Source organism: Maniola hyperantus, chromosome 3 (genome assembly GCF_902806685.2).
Source record: "Maniola hyperantus chromosome 3, iAphHyp1.2, whole genome shotgun sequence".
Lineage (NCBI taxonomy): Eukaryota > Metazoa > Arthropoda > Insecta > Lepidoptera > Nymphalidae > Maniola > Maniola hyperantus.
This window is the reverse complement of record NC_048538.1, coordinates 16107122-16129404: the sequence shown is the minus strand read 5'-3', so window position 1 is coordinate 16129404 and position 22283 is coordinate 16107122. Positions and strand designations below refer to the sequence as shown.

Below are 22283 nucleotides of genomic sequence, written 5' to 3'. Positions count from 1 at the left end.
TGATCTATGTCGCTGTAGTCTAATCTAGAAGACATGGTGCTAAGCTAATGCTGCTTACATCTAAGTAGAACATTTACTCTTAAGTCCCGCAAATTGCTAATGCGCATGGCCGCCTTTTTGTGACGTCAGCACTAGACTGATGTTTCGAGCTTATGGTATATTTTTATTATTGGTATACCTAATGTTATAATTTGAATATATGAAAAGAGCAACCACAGAGTTTCTTGCTAGTTCTTCTCGTTAGGAAGGGCTTTCCAAAGTAGTAGTAAGATTTCGAAAATATGAAATAAAACACAAAACTCGAAGAACAAATTTTAATAATTTATTGTACAAATTGATACTGGAATAGAGTTAGAGAAATTGGATATAAGTGTCTCTTAAAAGTAGAAATAAAACATATAAACAATTATATTTAATACGAAAAGACGTGAAGCTCTTTCAACAATCCATATACAGACACCCAACATTGTGGTAATACTTAATAGTAATAAAATAAACGTCGCGCCAAACTTCTAGTACTGTCTGAAATTCGAGCGAGGGCAATGATGCCTGAAAATGGTGCTGATTCATGCGCAAATTCTTTAAACTTTTCCCGATGTCATTAGAAAAAGTCAGGTTAACTATTTTAGCTTGGAATTTTAGTTTTCAGAGTATTCTAGAAATTAGGCACAATCTGTACAAAAACAGAGCAAATAACATACGTTTCCTATCCTATCTCATTGAAAAACACAGGTGTAACAACTTCCATTTTGAACAACTATTTTGTAATTAAAAGACTATCAAATATTCTGTCCCTTTCTTTATAAATTACAGCTATTTCAAATAGAAAAGGACTGAATATATTTTTGGCTTTAATTTATGAGCCCATATACATTCAGTGGTTACATAACTTTATTTATTGATAAAGAGAAAAGATTTGTCTTTTTCTGCCATATAACGCGTATTTAACTCCTTATGGTCCATTTTAACTTTAAGTGCCAAATTTCATTTCAAAAGTCCGATGTTAGTCTTTATTTCAATGGTAAACCGTACTTATGACACGATAGTTGATCTATAGAGTTAAAATGGCGCATGAGGCGTCATTTTGTACGGACTATATAAATAGGGATGTTGCCAACTACCCACAAACGTCAAAACGCGCGCTTAGTATGGGAAATAATAAAGTGTGACGTCATAAACATTTGACGTGTTTTTTTTTGTTTAATCGATAATAATTTAAAATGGTTTTTAAACTTAAAACTAAACAGGACTTCAATTTTACGTATTTTGGAAGACCATCTATTTAATCATCACTAATGATATTTTATTTTTGTCATAGGCAACATCCCTAGGTTGGAAATGTAATACACACGTTTGTAAAGTTATGAAAATTTCAAAGTAGGTATTTAACCATTGATTCTGATCAATGGTTAGGTAAATAAAATGTTTATATTTTAATACAACAAACAACAGTCCAGCATGTAACACCAAATAACACAACAATCAGAACAGAAACATACTTATAACATCCCAGTCGACTTATCATTAACTTGTAACACACTTGACATCAGTAACTGTGCAAAACAAGTAGTCCTATCTGAACACTCGGCGTATATTATTACTCGGATCTCAACCGGGCTTGTACAGTAACCGGCAGGAAATATTGTAGATCGACCATTAGAAAGAGGTTTCGTCTTCATAGAGCGTTGTCTCTGTCACTCATTCCTATGTGACGTTTGGTCGGTCTCAACGACAGAGACAACGCACTATGAATCTCTGTCCAAAGGTCGATGTACAATATTATTTAATCCTTAGTCTATGACCTGGCAAATCATCATGTTGCAACTTCAGAGTGGACTATTTGTTTCGCTATTTTTTTGACCAAAAACCATACCATAAATAATGTTTGTAGTATGGATCATGGTAATGCGACATAATGTTAGGTGTTTTTAGTGTGTTTGTGTTATAAATATGTTTCCGCTCAAAACATCAACAAAATCAATATTTTTACACAGATTATAAAATATACACAACACATAATAATTTAAATAATATGTATTTATACACATAAAAAAGTATTGTAAGCATGCATTTTTAAAATTAACGAGTATGGCAACATTTATAAATCACTTTGAATTTAAAAATAGTAAAACTTTAAAGTAATATTTACAGCACATAATAGCACAAATATAAATAATAAATAGTACGAAAGTAGCGGAGTACTGAAAACTTATGACAAATTATTGCGCTCTCCAGTATAAAGTTGAGTAACCGTTAATAAGTGGCAGCAAATATTGTAAATCGGCCTTTAGAATGACATTTCGGCTTTGTAGAGCATTGTCTCTGTCATTCATACCTATATGACGTTTTGTCAGTCTCAACGACAGAGCCAATGCTCTACAAAACTCTATGTATAAAAGGTAGGTTGTAGGTCGATACATTATTTTCTGCCGTATACATAGTATCAGCCGCCGCATAGTTCTGGGTTACAGAGATTTGATCGTCCCCGCTGCTTTGCAAAATAGTGCAGTAAAAGATAACATCACAAATTTACCTACTTAACCACTAATAAACATACCTTAAACATAAATCATTTGGTAAAATATTTGACTAGGAATAACGTTTGAGGTGAACCGTGTAACATTTTAATCATAAAGTTTGTAGTTAACGTTAATTTAACGATTCGTTTTTCACTAAATAAACGTTATATAAAACGCAAAGCTTTTCTAGAAAACAAACGTTATTTCAAACTGTTGTGTCAATAACGTTTTTCAACGCTCTTTTTAATATAACGTTGTATTTAGCATAAATAGCTGGCTTTTCATGATTCGTATTGCGTGCCAATAAGAACTGTTGAGAAACAAAGCAGCGCTAATCATTTCGTCTCATTCGCACACTAAACACATAAAATAAAATAAAAAATAAAAATCTTTTTTATTCAAGTAAACTTCCACAAGTGCCTTCGAATCGTCGGATGCATCTACCACTGGTTCGGTATATAGGGTGAGTGAGAGGAAATGATTCACGCCGCGATTCTCGATTCTTTAGTGAAAGAAGAAAGAAAATGCATTTATTTGTTGTTGGTGTCACAGATAAAAACAAAGTACAAATGTAACATTTTCATCTGTGACCACCCCAAATGGGTGTACAGCTCAGCATAATGTCTTGCATCATATGCGTTAACACACATAAGATACAGGACGCTGATTATACTAGTAGCACTAGTTATACAACTAAGATCTTCCTAGTTTCCTTCTTTGTATAAAAAGTATATACATACGCGCGGCTTATATTTCAGTTAAAACATGAAAACTTTGTTTATATTGGGACTGAAATCGGTATTTCAGTCCCAATATAAACAAAGTTACATTGAGCGGATTTTCTGAAAAACATTCCAACTCACAATAAGTCAAAATTTGACATATTACTTATGGAAAAACTGCTGCGCGATTGCGGTAGAATGACAGCTACAATGTCACGATCGCATTCACCTCTGTTTGGTTGATGCTCGCTCACTATAAGATATGAATTATAAAATTCATTATATAATTTTATAAACTGAAATTGTCATTTTTCGATTGCTTATATTGCTAATACTATCTTGTTTATACATTTTTAGATTTTTCTCGCTTTGTGTGAAATACCCTATTGTGCGTTGGAAAGTTTTTCAGAAAATACGCCCAATTATTGCCCTTGTGTATAATATAAAGCTGCAGACGCATTACTGTATTGTGGGGTGTCGCAATGCAATCTGACAAAAAGATCACGACACCCAAAACAGTAATGTGCTTCCACCTCAAGACAAAACAATTAACAAATTAATGCTTCTCAAGTACTATATTTACCATCCAAAAAATCTCTTTATGACTTCCATACTAATAATAATATGAGTTTTATGTTATTACTTACAATGAGTGATCGAGTCTCCTATGAAAAAGTGTGAAAAATTGGACATAGTAATATTATTATTATTAATTTCTAATTGTTTTGCTGTGAGGAGTAATGACCGATTAATCGATTTCTGCCGCGCGGGATCACGCCATTGGTTGATCAGTCAAAGTTTCAAAGATTCAAAGATTATTTATTTGCGGAAACATTATTTACAATGAGATGTTTTTACAGTCAGTTAGTACAGTCCAGTAGAAATGTTTCGCCTTAGATATTAGGCATGCAAAATAATTAGTAAAACATAAATTTGACGCACGTTGTCTTTGTCTATGATAAAATTCAAAAATGTCTAAGTTGAAAAAAATCATTAATGTTATATAATATATTGTCTATTAAAAAATCATGCAAGTTGTCCATTTTTTTCCGCGATGCCCAATTTTATTCCACTATACCGCTTTTTGCTCAAGTTGTTATATCATTGATAAACATTTTCATTTACACTCCCTCCCGTTTGTAAGGTTTTGTATACATAATATTAAGTATAAATTCTGTTTTCTTGTAAATTTTAATGCCAATAAGGGCCCTGCACAGACGAGAGACTACTGTCCGCGGAGGACAAAAGTCCTTATTACGTTATGCGATACAGCTCTTAGTGGCCCATTTTTGTCCTCCGCGGACAATAGTCCTTCGTCTGCGCAGGCCCTAAAGAAGTATCACTTAAAAAGAGTATATAATTTTAAAACTTTTATTATGAATTGATTCGGGTTACTCCTCACAGCAAAATGGTTCTAATAAATAGGGTAATACCGTAAACAGGCACTGTTTCACTAATATAATTTAATATTATTATCAAAAGTTTGCGTTCGCGTCACCTACAGTGCGACAGTATATTATGAATGAAGCGAGATTTCATGATCTATGGATAAGCTAGAGAAGAGTTAAATCCGTAATATTTTTCACATTGCCATAGACAATAGCCCTTTGTCACAAACATTCAAAACGCTTTGTCTCACTCTTACTCATATAAAAATTGACGTACATATCAAAACGAAACTATATTAGATTAAAGGTCAGGTTTTGTAAAAGAAATATTTCTTTGATATTTTAGATATCAGAAGTGGGATTATCAAAACGAAACTATATTAGATTAAAGGTCAGGTTTTGTAAAAGAAATATTTCTTTGATATTTTAGATATCAGAAGTGGGATTATCCGTTCTTTTTTTTAACTAAAATCGGACGTATTTAGGATTATTTGTATTGAGCAACCATAATAATTTAAATTCTAATATTGTCTTTGTTTATTTTATTACTTTTATAAACACAACTACTCAACCGGTATCAAGGAAATTTGGCACAAACCTAAACACTACCTGTAAAGGCTTACAATGTTTTTGTTTCTTGAAAATAAAGTATTCCTACAGGATTTAAAAAAAAACGACCGAGTCCAAAAAGTAACAGCTTAGATCAAACTAAGGCGAATTCCGTACGACATGCGAACAGCATTTCGCTCGTGTCGAATGCGTCAACCATCTTATATGGACGTGTTCTAATTGGGGCAAGTCCTCGCATACATACATCTCGATTAGTGTTAACACACCAGCTCGGAATTCGTGTCAATGTGACTGAAGCTTAAGTTTAATAATATAGTCTGGCTAACGAAACAAGAGACTGGAAAATCGTGGCAAATTAAAAAAAACATTAGTCTGGCAGTTTTGATATTAATATGAAAGACCTGGAATAACCTAATTTGATAATTTAGAATTACATATCAAATTAGGTTATTCCAGGTCTGTCATACTAATTTCAGAGCTGCCATAATGATATTTTTTGTAAATTTGCCACGCTTTTCCAGTCTCTTCATTCTTTAGCCAAACGAACGGATACGCAATTGTAGCACCTATGTCTATGGCAATACGTTACAATTTATTGTCATTACCATCTACGGTGCGTGTAATACTGTAGTTAACTTGACTAGTCGTGAACATTATGACATACATTACACCAGCTACCGCCTACCGTGATTCTATATCAGTTCTATGTGATTAGGCACTATTATATTATTTGACAGGGTGGTGTATTGGTATTATTTTGAGCAACGACTACTATACATTATGCATACATTTTGAGATCTCACTCGCCATTTTAGCTCTATGTGTCAAATTACGATTTTAGTCCTTAATTTAAAGGTAATTTTGACATGACAAGTTGACATTTATTACATTTATTTTATTTTATTTGCACACAAAAAGAAAAAAACGCTTACAATATTGGTTTCTTCATGCTCGTAAGCGCTTGGCGGCTTGTCTGAGCACTGCACATTCCTCTGTAGTTAATACTTAGTCTAATATTCTAGGTAGGTATGTGTAACTATTATGAACAAATGTAGGTAGGTAGTTTTAAAATAAAATATGTCCGCGTATACAAGCTTTAATTTCTGCATACGAGTTGGACCTCGCCACGCCAAAATGTACCGCCACACAGCATCGATCTCGATAAAATGACTTGACGGTATATAGCGATAAAAGTCATTCTCCCGAGACCAACGCAATGCGGCCCGGCTCACTTTGGCATAGCTCGGTCCAATATACTGGATAACAAAGCTACAATGGCGCGTGAGGACTTATATACGCACTATACCCATACTTTAGTTTTCCTTAGTTCACTTAAAAGGTAGACAAGTAGCTTCTAGCTGAAATGCGCAAGAGGTGCACTATACGCGGCACTTACGACCTTGTTACCGCGAACTGACAAGGAAATAATTATACGAGTAAAAATCTAACTCCAGAAGGACTTAAAGTGCCGGGCAAATCGCTTCGCTTACGCGTTTTTCTGAGGAAGTTTCTGCCATTTGTTTTTTAAGCAAACTAATGAAAAACTAACTACGCATAAGTAATAAATTACGCATTAGAAAGGTCATTAAAAAAAATGAGGCCGGCGAATTTTATTTAATTATAATTTCAAAAGCGTTTACTTTGTTTAAAAATATTGATTAGTTTTCAAAAATATCAAACGTTGATTTGCGTTGTTAAAACATCGTCCATCTCGCTCTTGTGTATGTCCCGCCCGTAAATGTTGATTGCAACAACATGCTTCACGCATGATCACGTGATAACGAAGGGAGCACTCCTGAGATCTATAGAGCGCACTAGAACTTTGCTCAGACTTAAGATTGAGTTAAAACGAGACAGATTTATATGAGAGATACACATCTGTCTCATTTTAACTCTGTATTAAGTCTAAGCAAAGTCAGATTGCGCTCTATAGATTTCACCCTTACAAAACCTATTCGACACAGCAAAACCGAACGAAAAAAAACTATTAATACCAATACACCATCAGTCAAGGGAGCCTATCATATAAGTGGTCGAGAGATATCTTATTATATCTGGGCAGTACATTCGCTAACCATAACTCAAAAGGATAAAAAAACCTCTTAGGGCGCGCACGCACCAGCGAGCACGCGAAAAAAAATTAAAAATTAATCAGTGCGGACATGGCCTAATTCTTATAATGTAGTGCATAAATTTTGATAAAGGGCTTGCCATATTTGCTCTGTGTCAATCTAAGAGCTAACGCTAACGGTAAATTTTCGTACGTTTTTTTTCCGCAAAATCTGTGAACTATAGAACTACATAGAAGCGCGCGCACTGCTCAACTAATTCCGCACCGGATTTTGATAGATTTAAATTTAAATTTACTGATTTTAAAACACACCGCACCATGGTGCGCACTAGCTGTAATCGTAAACCGTACTTTTGACATGACAGTTGACACAGAGCAAATATGGCGAGTCCTTTCTGAATGCATTACACTTTCGACTCTCACTCAGACTTAAGACAGAGTTAAAACGAGACAAATTTATAGAGAATACATAAATCTGTCTTGTTCAAATTGTCTTAAGTCTAAGCAAAGTCAAAGAAAGGCCCTTAGTCCTTTCCTCAAAGATTCTTTGACTGATTTCATAGAAAGTTTCCGAATCGAGAAAATTTCAAATACGTAACAATGATATTATACGACAGTGATATTATGTTACGTTTATTTGCGTTTTTTTTACGTTCATTGCGTAAAACATGCGTTCGGTTGATGAGTAAGTCAGAAGATATAAAACGTACGCGAGTAAAAGAGATAGCTTTTGGACTTTTAGCTTGGCGCGAGATAGTCGAAGAATTTTTAAGGAAAAACTAAGAAATACGATCTTGAACAATCAGTACTCATCACAAAAGAACCAACAATTTTATTGAATGAAGAGTTCACTTCCAATACTTGAAGCAAATACGTACATATTGCTATCCCACTTCAACTAACCAATTAGAGCGAGAGATCGGACCCAAGTGAGTCTCGGTCGACAGTCGAAGTAGGATAGCGATAAATAGATTTTGTTTCAAGTACAGTTCTTGCGATTCACGAAGGCGAGTAAACTTTACTTGTGATTACGTCGTTGACACGGGCATTGCGTAAGTGTGCGTGCATGTCGGACCAATCAGTCGCGAGCAAGCGCTCGCAAACGCACACATTTACTGTACCTTACTTATACCGATACGACTTAAACACAAGCATGAGCCACTCGCCCTCGTGAAATGCAAAAACTATAGCTAGTACGAGTAAGCAATCCAGGTATATAATATAAAAGCCAGGTATATAAATTTCAGAGCCTCAATAGCTCAACGGGTAAAGGAGTGGACTGGAAACCGAAAGGTCGACGGTTCAAACCCCGCCCGTTGTACTATTGTCGTACCTACTCCTAGCACAAGCTTGACGCTTAGTTGGAAAGGAAAGGGGAATATTAGTCATTTGACATGGCTAATATTTTTTATATAAAAAAAGATTCATGGTTGAATCAAATAAAAACAGAATGTCGCCATAGGCACTGTAGAACCAAGGAGTTGATATACGCACTCACTTGGTAGTCATGTCTGGCCAGTAGTTGACGTAGTACCTGTGCGTGCTGCCTTCGAACAGTCTGTCCAGCCAATTTTCCAGCCCGTCTAGGAGGTTCTCTGTAGGTGGAAACATACCTTTATTTATACCATCCGCTATAAATCGTGAACTATTCATCTGATTGAAAAAGACGAAAGTTGCAGAAAATGTATGGTGCTACAATTTTTGTATAATTTTTTACCTAGGTGGCACTGGAGAGAAGATAATATTTTTTAAATAGCGATCAAACGCGCTGGCGGGTCACCTGATGTTGAGTGATTGCCGCCACCCATGAACAATTGCAGCACCAGGGAAACGGCCAATGCGTTGCCGATCTTTCAGGAATTTGTTGATCCGCCCCTTGAAGAACCCTTTGTTGAAATCTAGTGGGAATATCGCCGAAAGCCACAGGACGGTCGATGTGCACCAGGCACGCAGGTGATGAGGGTGAAATTGCTTACAGTGGCGTGCGGTGCAGTTGTAGAAAAAGGACGGTGAATTGTGGTCAAACAACTCCTCAGAACATTCCCTAATATAAAGGGTATAGGACTTTACCTAGGGACTTCAAATCCAGTCAAAAAAGTGCTGCTGTATCTGGCAGCCACAGGATTTGACAAGTGTGAATTGTGAAGTGGAGGCGAACACAATGGTGCAGAGACGGTCGATGTGATACAGTGTATTGAAGGAACCGATAACCCCAAAGTACAAGAAGAAGAAGTTTGGATCCTGCACAAGTCGGAGAATCTGCTTTTGAATCCGACCAAATGGAAGGAACTGTTAGTACTGGGATGCTCCGGATCAACGCTTAAGGTGAGAGCAATAATTCTTTTGTGGTCGGACTTGCGCTTTATAAAGGAGCCTATGCCTGGGCGCAAAGTACATATGTAAAAGTAAAGTAAAAGTAAAATATGCTTTATTGTACACCAAAACAAAAACAATAGACATATAACAAATACAGCATGTACAATAGGCGGCCTTATCGCTAAAATAGCGATCTCTTCCAGGCAACCTTAGGGTAGAGGATATTATAAAAATTAAAGAAAGCGGAAGGGGTGTACTAATTAAATAAAGTAAATACACATAATATACGTATGTATATATATATATATATATATTAGGGTGTCCCTTATTTTTCAAAGTTTGAATTTTTTAACGCATAGGCTCTAGTTTTGTTTATTTGACCCTAAAACACCCTAATATCAATTTTTTCCTTATTTGGATAACTGCAACCCGTGCCGACTTGAGTTGGAAAAATGTTCATACAAGTTGCGCTGCAAGTGCCGCGTGGTGCCACCCCACGCACGCTCTATTTGTCGATTTATCTCGACCTATCATTATTAACACGTATTGTTTGATATTTTAAAGATCTCAGTGAAATGGAGAAGCGTTGTAAAAAAGTATTTTCTTAATTGTTCAGGTAAATCACCAAATAACTGATACGAAATTACCGTCTAACCATCAAGTTCTCACAGTTCTGTTTTAACATTCGCGAAATCAAGTAAAGTGTTAGTGAAATCACGAATCTTATCATTCAAGAGTGTATTACATTCTGAAGGCTGAAATACCCACCAAAGCTCTTCCTAGCTGTATAAAGAAGCTTGTGGATCTTTACCAAGTCTGGCGAGGGGTGCAAAAAAGCACAGCATGCTTATAAAAGCTGCGAGGAGAGTTTTCAAAAAGATTTGGATAATTTATTCGATATCATACACGCTGGTGTGGTGGTGATGTCCAGGTTGTTTATTGGGTGTAGAGAAAAGTTACTTGAAAAGGATGAAAGGGCAAGACAGAGAAAGATTGAAGAAGAGAAAAAAGAGTCTCAGGCAAACGTCTTCACAGAGGTAATTGACGTCCTTTTACACAGCATTATACCACCTCAAGAACTAGTAGAACTACACGATATGCCTGCCAGCAATAGGTCATAATTGCGACGATTATCCAATCAACGGACCTTTTATTCAACGAATTCGAACACAAATGGGAAAGGATAAAGCGGATTTCATAAAAAATAATTTTCAGTATAACGTGCCCGAAATTGTTACTGTTTACTGGGATGGAAAACTGTTTCCTGGCCTGTGAGAAGTTCTAAAAAAGAATGCCTGCCAATCCTTACTTCATTTGGAGAAAAGGAGCAGTACTTCCTTGCAGTACTAAAACTGGACATCTCATCTGACAAAGATCAAGCTAAAACAGTTGCAAACGCACTTTGTGACTAGAACCTCAATGATAAGTTAGGTACAAATAATGTGCTGGGATACGACATTATCCAATACAGGCAGCTTGAATGGAACTTGTGTAATTTTGGAACAAAAATTACATAGAGAGATGATACTCTTCTTTGCCGCTATTATGTTTATGAATTGGTTCTTAAGTGTATTTTAATCAAAAATCCACCTAGTTAAAAGTTTAAAGACAACTGGAAAAACATTGACCTTAGTTCTATCGTAACATGCAGTGATTTTGTAAAACAATATCTTTATGACGCAACTATTAACGCATTGGCGACGTTTTTTTAAGCATAAACTCCAATAATGTATTATGCGTGATGATTATCGAACTGATCGAACTATCTATAATTTTACTTATTGTTTTAGCTGAATCATTGAGTATCCATCAAGCGCAAAATTTGTTTTCGAGTTTGAAAATTCAGCAAAAGCAGTTTTTATTACGCTGTGTTCAAGAACACAAAAAGATGATTCTAGTCTGTAAAAAAGGGACCTTAAGAAGAGAGTATTGTGAATAAATTATGTAACTTTAACTGTTTAATAAATAAAAGTGTTACTTAAATTTGTCTTTTCATCAATATTTACATACAACATTCATATTTACGACGACCTAGCTATTTATTAAGAAGTACTCAAAGACACCATCTTACATAAACTTTGGGACCCTGTCGGCACGGGTTAACATGAACGTAGGAAGTTAAAATTTTATATTTAAGTTAAGCTTAGTATAATAAACAAAATTGGAGGGTATGCGTTTTGATAACTGCAAAAAAAAATTTTTCGACCATATAAGGGACACCCTAATATATATAAATGAAAATACAACAGTAAATAAGAGAGGAATAGACGACGAATATGTATATAAAGTCTATAAAAATATATGTTACTAAGCGGTGTATATGTTACTTTGATATTAATATCTCGAATAACACTTACCCTGCAACAGTAGCGGGGGGTCGTAGTGGTCTTCGTCAGAGGAGTCGGGGTCGGTAGTGAAGCCGATGAAGGCGCCGGCCTCCGGGTCGGCCGCGCGCCCGCCCAGCGACACGGTCATGCGACTCATGCGCTGGAAATAAAATAACTGGTCAAGTGTGTGTCAGAACATACAAAGTCATATTTCGTAAACGGTAGTTTCTTTCGTAAAAAATCTCTAACAACCATCATTATTATTAAAATACCTGTTCAATAAGACATTTGGTAGATGGCATCTACCAAATGTCGCGGTCGCGTATCTTTTTAACCTCAAATCGGCCCTTTTTTCGTTGAAAGTTTGGTACGGTACATTATTACGTTGACGAGACATTCTTCAGTTTACCTAACCCCCCCCCCCCCTCCCCTTCCCATCTTAACATTTTATCACTCTTGGTATATTCTTCAGTTATACTAAGAATCACCCTCCTCCCCCTGCCCGGCTCCGTCCTTGCTTTTCATCACTCTTTTTAATGTTTTGGTGTCCTTTATCGCAGTAAAATGGTATACATACCTTATGAGGCTTGGTGCACTCGGGATGCTTGGCGTGGTAGATGCAGAAGTACTTGCGGTGCGGGTTGAGCGCTAGCACGGTGCCCACGCAGTTCCTCGCGTTCACACGCAACTCGCCGCCGCCCAGCGACAGCTGCAGCGTTGTTCCATGCTCACCTTATGAGGCTTGGTGCACTCGGGATGCTTGGCGTGGTAGATGCAGAAGTACTTGCGGTGCGGGTTGAGCGCTAGCACGGTGCCCACGCAGTTCCTCGCGTTCACACGCAACTCGCCGCCGCCCAGCGACAGCTGCAGCGTTGTTCCATGCTCACCTTATGAGGCTTGGTGCACTCGGGATGCTTGGCGTGGTAGATGCAGAAGTACTTGCGGTGCGGGTTGAGCGCTAGCACGGTGCCCACGCAGTTCCTCGCGTTCACACGCAACTCGCCGCCGCCCAGCGACAGCTGCAGCGTTGTTCCATGCTCACCTTATGAGGCTTGGTGCACTCGGGATGCTTGGCGTGGTAGATGCAGAAGTACTTGCGGTGCGGGTTGAGCGCTAGCACGGTGCCCACGCAGTTCCTCGCGTTCACACGCAACTCGCCGCCGCCCAGCGACAGCTGCAGCGTTGTTCCATGCTCACCTTATGAGGCTTGGTGCACTCGGGATGCTTGGCGTGGTAGATGCAGAAGTACTTGCGGTGCGGGTTGAGCGCTAGCACGGTGCCCACGCAGTTCCTCGCGTTCACACGCAACTCGCCGCCGCCCAGCGACAGCTGCAGCGTTGTTCCATGCTCACCTTATGAGGCTTGGTGCACTCGGGATGCTTGGCGTGGTAGATGCAGAAGTACTTGCGGTGCGGGTTGAGCGCTAGCACGGTGCCCACGCAGTTCCTCGCGTTCACACGCAACTCGCCGCCGCCCAGCGACAGCTGCAGCGTTGTTCCATGCTCACCTTATGAGGCTTGGTGCACTCGGGATGCTTGGCGTGGTAGATGCAGAAGTACTTGCGGTGCGGGTTGAGCGCTAGCACGGTGCCCACGCAGTTCCTCGCGTTCACACGCAACTCGCCGCCGCCCAGCGACAGCTGCAGCGTTGTTCCATGCTCACCTTATGAGGCTTGGTGCACTCGGGATGCTTGGCGTGGTAGATGCAGAAGTACTTGCGGTGCGGGTTGAGCGCTAGCACGGTGCCCACGCAGTTCCTCGCGTTCACACGCAACTCGCCGCCGCCCAGCGACAGCTGCAGCGTTGTTCCATGCTCACCTTATGAGGCTTGGTGCACTCGGGATGCTTGGCGTGGTAGATGCAGAAGTACTTGCGGTGCGGGTTGAGCGCTAGCACGGTGCCCACGCAGTTCCTCGCGTTCACACGCAACTCGCCGCCGCCCAGCGACAGCTGCAGCGTTGTTCCATGCTCACCTTATGAGGCTTGGTGCACTCGGGATGCTTGGCGTGGTAGATGCAGAAGTACTTGCGGTGCGGGTTGAGCGCTAGCACGGTGCCCACGCAGTTCCTCGCGTTCACACGCAACTCGCCGCCGCCCAGCGACAGCTGCAGCGTTGTTCCATGCTCACCTTATGAGGCTTGGTGCACTCGGGATGCTTGGCGTGGTAGATGCAGAAGTACTTGCGGTGCGGGTTGAGCGCTAGCACGGTGCCCACGCAGTTCCTCGCGTTCACACGCAACTCGCCGCCGCCCAGCGACAGCTGCAGCGTTGTTCCATGCTCACCTTATGAGGCTTGGTGCACTCGGGATGCTTGGCGTGGTAGATGCAGAAGTACTTGCGGTGCGGGTTGAGCGCTAGCACGGTGCCCACGCAGTTCCTCGCGTTCACACGCAACTCGCCGCCGCCCAGCGACAGCTGCAGCGTTGTTCCATGCTCACCTTATGAGGCTTGGTGCACTCGGGATGCTTGGCGTGGTAGATGCAGAAGTACTTGCGGTGCGGGTTGAGCGCTAGCACGGTGCCCACGCAGTTCCTCGCGTTCACACGCAACTCGCCGCCGCCCAGCGACAGCTGCAGCGTTGTTCCATGCTCACCTTATGAGGCTTGGTGCACTCGGGATGCTTGGCGTGGTAGATGCAGAAGTACTTGCGGTGCGGGTTGAGCGCTAGCACGGTGCCCACGCAGTTCCTCGCGTTCACACGCAACTCGCCGCCGCCCAGCGACAGCTGCAGCGTTGTTCCATGCTCACCTTATGAGGCTTGGTGCACTCGGGATGCTTGGCGTGGTAGATGCAGAAGTACTTGCGGTGCGGGTTGAGCGCTAGCACGGTGCCCACGCAGTTCCTCGCGTTCACACGCAACTCGCCGCCGCCCAGCGACAGCTGCAGCGTTGTTCCATGCTCACCTTATGAGGCTTGGTGCACTCGGGATGCTTGGCGTGGTAGATGCAGAAGTACTTGCGGTGCGGGTTGAGCGCTAGCACGGTGCCCACGCAGTTCCTCGCGTTCACACGCAACTCGCCGCCGCCCAGCGACAGCTGCAGCGTTGTTCCATGCTCACCTTATGAGGCTTGGTGCACTCGGGATGCTTGGCGTGGTAGATGCAGAAGTACTTGCGGTGCGGGTTGAGCGCTAGCACGGTGCCCACGCAGTTCCTCGCGTTCACACGCAACTCGCCGCCGCCCAGCGACAGCTGCAGCGTTGTTCCATGCTCACCTTATGAGGCTTGGTGCACTCGGGATGCTTGGCGTGGTAGATGCAGAAGTACTTGCGGTGCGGGTTGAGCGCTAGCACGGTGCCCACGCAGTTCCTCGCGTTCACACGCAACTCGCCGCCGCCCAGCGACAGCTGCAGCGTTGTTCCATGCTCACCTTATGAGGCTTGGTGCACTCGGGATGCTTGGCGTGGTAGATGCAGAAGTACTTGCGGTGCGGGTTGAGCGCTAGCACGGTGCCCACGCAGTTCCTCGCGTTCACACGCAACTCGCCGCCGCCCAGCGACAGCTGCAGCGTTGTTCCATGCTCACCTTATGAGGCTTGGTGCACTCGGGATGCTTGGCGTGGTAGATGCAGAAGTACTTGCGGTGCGGGTTGAGCGCTAGCACGGTGCCCACGCAGTTCCTCGCGTTCACACGCAACTCGCCGCCGCCCAGCGACAGCTGCAGCGTTGTTCCATGCTCACCTTATGAGGCTTGGTGCACTCGGGATGCTTGGCGTGGTAGATGCAGAAGTACTTGCGGTGCGGGTTGAGCGCTAGCACGGTGCCCACGCAGTTCCTCGCGTTCACACGCAACTCGCCGCCGCCCAGCGACAGCTGCAGCGTTGTTCCATGCTCACCTTATGAGGCTTGGTGCACTCGGGATGCTTGGCGTGGTAGATGCAGAAGTACTTGCGGTGCGGGTTGAGCGCTAGCACGGTGCCCACGCAGTTCCTCGCGTTCACACGCAACTCGCCGCCGCCCAGCGACAGCTGCAGCACGCGCCGAAACCATTCCACGTTGCGTTCCACGCATAAATACGCGAACACGAGCGTTTTGTTCCTACGAAAAAAATTTGCATATGACCCGGTTTCTTAAAAACTTAAGTGAAGCGGAGAAATGTGTTCAGCCGACCAATCAGATTTTTAAAAGATGGCGTGATATGATTTTCTCGCGTCATTTATTAAGAATCTGATTGGTGACAGAGTCTTAATGGAAAAAAGTTGTGGGTGTGAAAATATCTATTAAAAGAGACTTGTTAAGTGATTTTAATTAACAGACTTTGACTTTGATTGTGGATAGCAATGGAGATGAATTGATGTTTAACAAAAACAATGTTAGCTCAAAATCTAAATATATAAAAGCATTGCCTGACTGACTGATCTATCAACGCACAGCTCAAACTACTGGACGGATTGGGCTGAAATTTGGCATGCAGATAGCTATTATGACGTAGGCATCCGCTAAGAAAGGATTTTTGAAAATTCAACTCCTACGGGGGTGAAATAGGGGTTTGAAATTTGTGTAGTCCACGCGGACGAAGTCGCGAGCATAAGGTAGTAACAATATAAGAACTTGTTTGCACTCTAAACGTCGTGGCAGAGCGGATCGACCTGTTTTGTTGCACTCTAAGTGAACTCACAAGGACTGCGATGTGATCGATAGTAATATGACGGTTTTACATTACAATAAAACCGATATTATGTGCCGAGAGGGAAAACATACAGCATTTATGTATGAAGAAGCAATTATGTACTCACCGCATATATGCGCGCTTCATCCATAAACATGTATATTCCTATGCAATAATGTAGTTTACCTTACCGGATATAGGGGCGCTAGTGTCTCACCCAGCAAGGCAGTGAGCCGCTGCCATCTTGGATGTCATAGTCTTCACCAGGAAGAAGTTCCTGCAATGCTGTATGTTTTCCCTCTCGGCACATAATATCGGTTTTATTGTAATGTAAAACCGTCATATTGATGTGCCTCCGGAAAACATACAGCATTCATGTATGAAGACGTGTTTGTTATCTGCTGGTGAAATGTATTACCCACAACGCTATGATGAATCAAAGGGAGTTAATCTGTCAATTGAATAACAAAAATATTAATCGTTAAGTTAGATCAAATAACCACGTCCCCTTCATTCATTGTCACCTATTAAAGTTATTGTTATTTCTAACCAGGGTTAATAAGTTAAAATATAATGTCTAAAAGACAAACAATTTAAATGATTTATGTCTGTAATTTTGATAAGGATTACTAAAACTCAAACCGGACCATATAATGATTATATTGAAAAATAAGCTTCAGTTATTTTGAGATCTCCTCCGGGCAATAATGATTTCAACAAGAGTGTCTGGTAATCTCCAGTTACCACGAGATACGAGTATATCGTCCATTGATTGGTTATCTGTCCCCAAAGAAACTACTGTTGATCCACTGATGAATCCCTGGGGATACAGGAATGCTGCCACATTGCTTAAGAACTGAACTGTTCCAGTGATCTATTACAGTACGTGATGCGGCTTCAGTTTCATTACAGTTGGTGATAAAAAGATTACAATATATTTAAATTCTTAACTTCATTCTGCTTGACCTATTTTCCTGTGTCAAAGACATACATGTAGTACTACTGTAGTATACTAGTCCATTAATAGAGAATTATGTTTTCTGTTATACTATTATGTTTTGAAAGTGTCCATCCGTATTTATGTTAAGAGTGAGTGTCAGTCTTTGGGCCAAATAAAGTATATAATATATTTTTCCCGGTGACACAGACTTTCAGTTGTCAACCCTTCGTTCCAGGGCAACAATTGTCCATATAGGTTCGTCTAGATATCTCGGGAAGTGTGTGCTTAAATGAGAGCTTCTGTAGTTAGCGCTTGAGCTCTACCTTAAGGTCCTGTATGATAAATGGTTTAGTAATTTTGAGTTTAGCCACGTCAATAATTGCCTAGTAGTAAACAAGCACCTGTTCTTTACTTCTCGTATAGACTACTCCTTTATTTGGGCACCCATCCTCAATTTTTTCAGCTTCCGTGTAAATGTCTGGTGGACACTAATGTCGTGACATCTATCAGAGTCCCTGATAGGTTCTATAGTTCATTTGAGCTCTGCTTTCAAATCTTGAAGCCCAAAGGTCTTTCACGTGCCACATTTAAGTACACCCCAGCTGCACTTGTTCAAGTAAGTCAGTACTTTTGGCAATTAGTTTGGAGAAGAAAACACCCATGCTAAATTGATGTCTCAATGACCTGTTGAAAGCATCTATAACTTGCCGATCAATCTTTGCAGTCGATAAAGACATCACACCATCTTTATTCCCTACTACAGTAATCTGTTGTGCTGCAACCAAATCGATCTCGGACGGCGCTTGAGGGAAAAGATGACACTCTGTGGGAGGTTTTTTCTCGTGACAGCCTTGAGCCAATAATGTAATCTGTTATGTGCGGGAGTTCGATTGTTAGAATCAGTAAAACCCACGACTTTGTTCATTAAAATGAACGTTAGAACGAACGAGTGAGTGAACGAATGAGTGTTCGATTGAACTAAGACTTGCGATTTTTACAGAGTTCTTGTGCTGTCTTCAATTGCCACTATAACTGCATAAAGTTCCTTCTATTGCTGTGCTATCATTTTTGATGCACTCACCAAGTTTCTGGCATTAATTTCCCGTTTAATTGGGCACTAAAAGCCAATCAGAGGCATTATTCGCCAAGCAGTGGATGGCAGGTTTTAGGTGTACATATTGGCAGCCTGAGACATGTGGTTCCGCGCCGCCATGTCATTCCCTGTTCCACGATTGTGGATTCAGCAGTCTAAAACATATTATCGAAACGTTTGAGGCGTATTTGGATCTGATCAGAATGTAGTCTGCTTCTGGGAGTTACTAAACTGGCGAAGTCTGACTGTCCTAGCAACCGTTGCATTTCGTGAAGAGTGATTTCAGATATTTTCAGTAATAATTCTCTCAAAGGTCTCGTTGATAGTTTTTTACTCTTTATTATGGGCAAGAACATTGAATTTTCTTATAGTCTGCCAACGAATACCCAGGTATTGTAGGTCTTGTGTGAGTGTTAGAATTGACTTTTAGTAATTGATCCCGATGTTGCTTAACTTCGGTGATCGGACGAGAACCGGTGTCTTCAACATGGTATGGACGTTGGCTTTTGGTAATTGATCCCCCTGCCCCGAAGTTCCAAGGACCTCACGCTTCCGCAGCGTGAAGGCATAACCTGGATTGGTCTTAGTTGACCAGAATTGCCAGCCCAGAAGTTCCAAGTGCCTCACGGCTTCCGCAGCCTGAAGACATAACTTGGATTGGTCTTGATTGACCAGAAGGAAGTCGTCTAGGTAGACTAGCACTCGACATTCCTTCGCATGCAAGGTTTCCGCAACCGAGCATGTTACAGGTGGGGCGCTGCCGCCAGACCCAAAAATTAGACAGGTTGTCCAACTTTTGTTGTAGAAAGCTACGAACCGGTATGACAAATCAGACGGGATAGTTTTGTTTCACAAATTTGTTTCGTTCTCGAGGGTCGAAAATCAGACGCATCGATCCAACGCTTTCCTTCCGCAGAAAAAGCTCGGAGATAAAACTGGGCATTTCCTTGTGAACCACTTCTACTAGTTTTGGTCCAGTAATTCTTGTGTCATTTAAGTCGTGACAGGTGACCAGGTTGCATGTTGCATTATTTGTTTTGTGGGCATTACCGGGGGTAGTTTCTTGTATTAGGGTATTCGAAATACCGTAATTGACATTTACAAAAACTGTTTGCACCAAAAGCTTGCCAACGATATTAGAATGTCATTACATAACCTGTAACATATTGTGTTGGATAGGTTTTTCAATTGTAGGCATTTATAGCTGTAATATTTATAAATATGGGCCACCAGGGGATTGCATAAACGCAGTGAGTGTTGCTTTATCCAAAAAGAACCTCGTCACTATTGTTAAAAGCCAATCCGGTATTTGACAACTAGTCAAATCAGTATCCTATAAAGCGTTAAAACACACGCTCAGCACGCGAGGCCCCATGAAACACTGGCATGTGACGTCACAATGATTTGACGTACTTTTCCAGCTTAATCAATAATTTAAAATGGTTATCACACCCAAAACTAACAAAGGGTGCGGACCTCACATATCAGATATGTGAGGTCCGAGAGGCTTCCAGTGGAAGACCCTCCATTCAGCCATCACTGAGAAACCATTCACTTTTGACATATGCAAATACCGTATCCAAAATTTCCTTAGAGTATTTAAAATAAACATCTCCATGAAAATTCTGTCTGATATTCATCTCCTGCGCCTTACATAATATATTATGCTATACATTCGCCTGTTACCCAAACAATTTGTAAAGTTTGTTCTGATAATTTTTAAGACAAAGATGATTTGCTGAATGTTATTTATTTATTTAACCATCTTTATTGCTAATCATTATATTCAAAAGAATAAAAATGCAGGAGATACTTAGACCAAAGGGCGACTTTATCATCTGAATGTTTCAGTCATTTATTAAAGGGGGTATCTGGATTCTTAACTGAGTTCTGTTTGGTATAATAAAGCATTGGTGGTAACGGCCATGATGTCATCAGTGGGGCCAAATAAGTGTTAGCTATTGTTTAGTGAGTACAGTTCTCCGTTATTTTCAGTTTACGAAACCCCTTTAAATGAGCAATTTAACCAATGTCTTGTTATAACCAACATCTCGCCACGTGGGCGAGATAAAATGTTATCATTCGATTCACTGGCGTAAAATTTAAATTGCACTCAATTAACTTTGTACATAAAATAAATAGATTCAATAACCGATTATAGGTAACCATTGGGACTTTTCCTCGCCAAAATTTGTATTAAAGAAACCTAGATCCAGATTTAGATTTCGGTGTCGGTGTCGACACGTTCGTCAACCAAATCGCCATTTGTTTAATTTGGTTTCTCAATTAGCATCTCATTTGCATTAGATACACAATATGGTAAATGCATTATAAGATATGTAAGAAAACTCACCTGGTTGTATAACGCATCGATCCGAGGATCGATCGTTACCTGGTAATTTCTCGCCGTTTCTCTCGGGAATCACTCTCAATCCTGCTCGTTGCTTGAATCGCTGCTGGATGTCGAGGTATCCCCTTTTTCAAGAGCCCTCTCAGGCACCAATAAGCGCGAAACACCAGATCGATTAGCTTACGTAGCCTATCGACATTGTTCGCGCACGTGGGGTCCAACCAAAATGTCCCCACGGTAATATTACGAAATAATAAGAAAATATATATCATGATCACCGTATTATCACATTTATTGCACTTATTGAAAATAATTTTTTTGCAAAGGAAGACGGATTAACGATATAATTTTAGATTCGACGCGCACGCGGCGAAAGTACACAACGCTATGACATCCAAGATGGCAGCGGCTCACTGCCTTGCTGGGTGAGACACTAGCGCCCCTATATCCGGTAAGGTAAACTACATTATTGCATAGGAATATACATGTTTATGGATGAAGCGCGCATATATGCGGTGAGTACATAATTGCTTCTTCATACATAAATGCTGTATGTTTTCCGGAGGCACATCAATAAATAATTATATTAGGTTCGTAAGTAATTCTTTTGAATGTTAGTTTAGGTTTATATGTATTTATTTTAAATGTTAGATCAGTCTTCAGGCTGTGGTAGTAATTAATAATAAGTAGATAAAGTATTTTTTAATGTTACATTAGATATAAAAAAATAAAACTTACTTGCGATACGGCCACACAATTTTGTGGAACTTAGACAGCAGCTGTACACGACTTTGCATGTCTACCAACAACACAATTGTTCGGCAACCCGGCTTCTGCAACCTGCAATCAAATTATTTTTTATGCTGAACAAGCATCAACCATTCAGATGACATGTGTCATATTCAACCTTTATGCAATGTGTTAAGGTTGAATATGACACATTTAGTCTGAATGGTCCCCTAAAAAACCTCCTGTCCTATGAGTTCCAGTGTTAAAGACCTGAAGAAATGTGTGGGGTCTGCCAGTCCACACTTGGGAAGAGACCCGTGCCCGTACCAGGCGGTGAGATGATGATGATGATGATGATTATGATGATGATGATGATGATGATGATGATGATGATGATCACTCACCTAACTAATCCATTGTATTTCTCGGCTCGTAGCTCGTGCAGCCGCATCTCGGGTTGCAGATCATTGTTGTTTCGTTTGGCGCCATTCTGTCGACGCCGCTCCTCTTTTTGCCGTTGAACTGATTCTTCTTCAACGCGACTGGCAAAAGAGGAGACAGCATTATTATGGAGATCCGACGTTTTGCAGGTACAAAGCTATCTAAACTACATTTACGATGTTTGGGAGCGTTCACAGAATATTAGGGTTGTC

At 40.8% G+C, this 22283-nt stretch overlaps 1 protein-coding gene across 1 annotated transcript in view; it reads right to left on the bottom strand.

Moving 5' to 3' along the window:
• Positions 1 to 300: 300 nt before the first annotated feature.
• Positions 301 to 22283, bottom strand: part of l(3)80Fg (dnaJ homolog subfamily C member 16 l(3)80Fg) — a 28777-nt gene continuing 6794 nt past the window's right edge. Inside the window, exons 10-14 of the mRNA XM_034983998.2 lie at positions 22035 to 22172; positions 21640 to 21741; positions 15746 to 15947; positions 11944 to 12073; positions 301 to 8865 (exon numbers count right to left, since the gene is read on the bottom strand). Coding sequence (XP_034839889.1) covers positions 8765 to 8865; positions 11944 to 12073; positions 15746 to 15947; positions 21640 to 21741; positions 22035 to 22172 — 673 coding nt within the window. The 3' untranslated portion in view covers positions 301 to 8764. The remainder of the gene's footprint in view (positions 8866 to 11943; positions 12074 to 15745; positions 15948 to 21639; positions 21742 to 22034; positions 22173 to 22283) is intronic.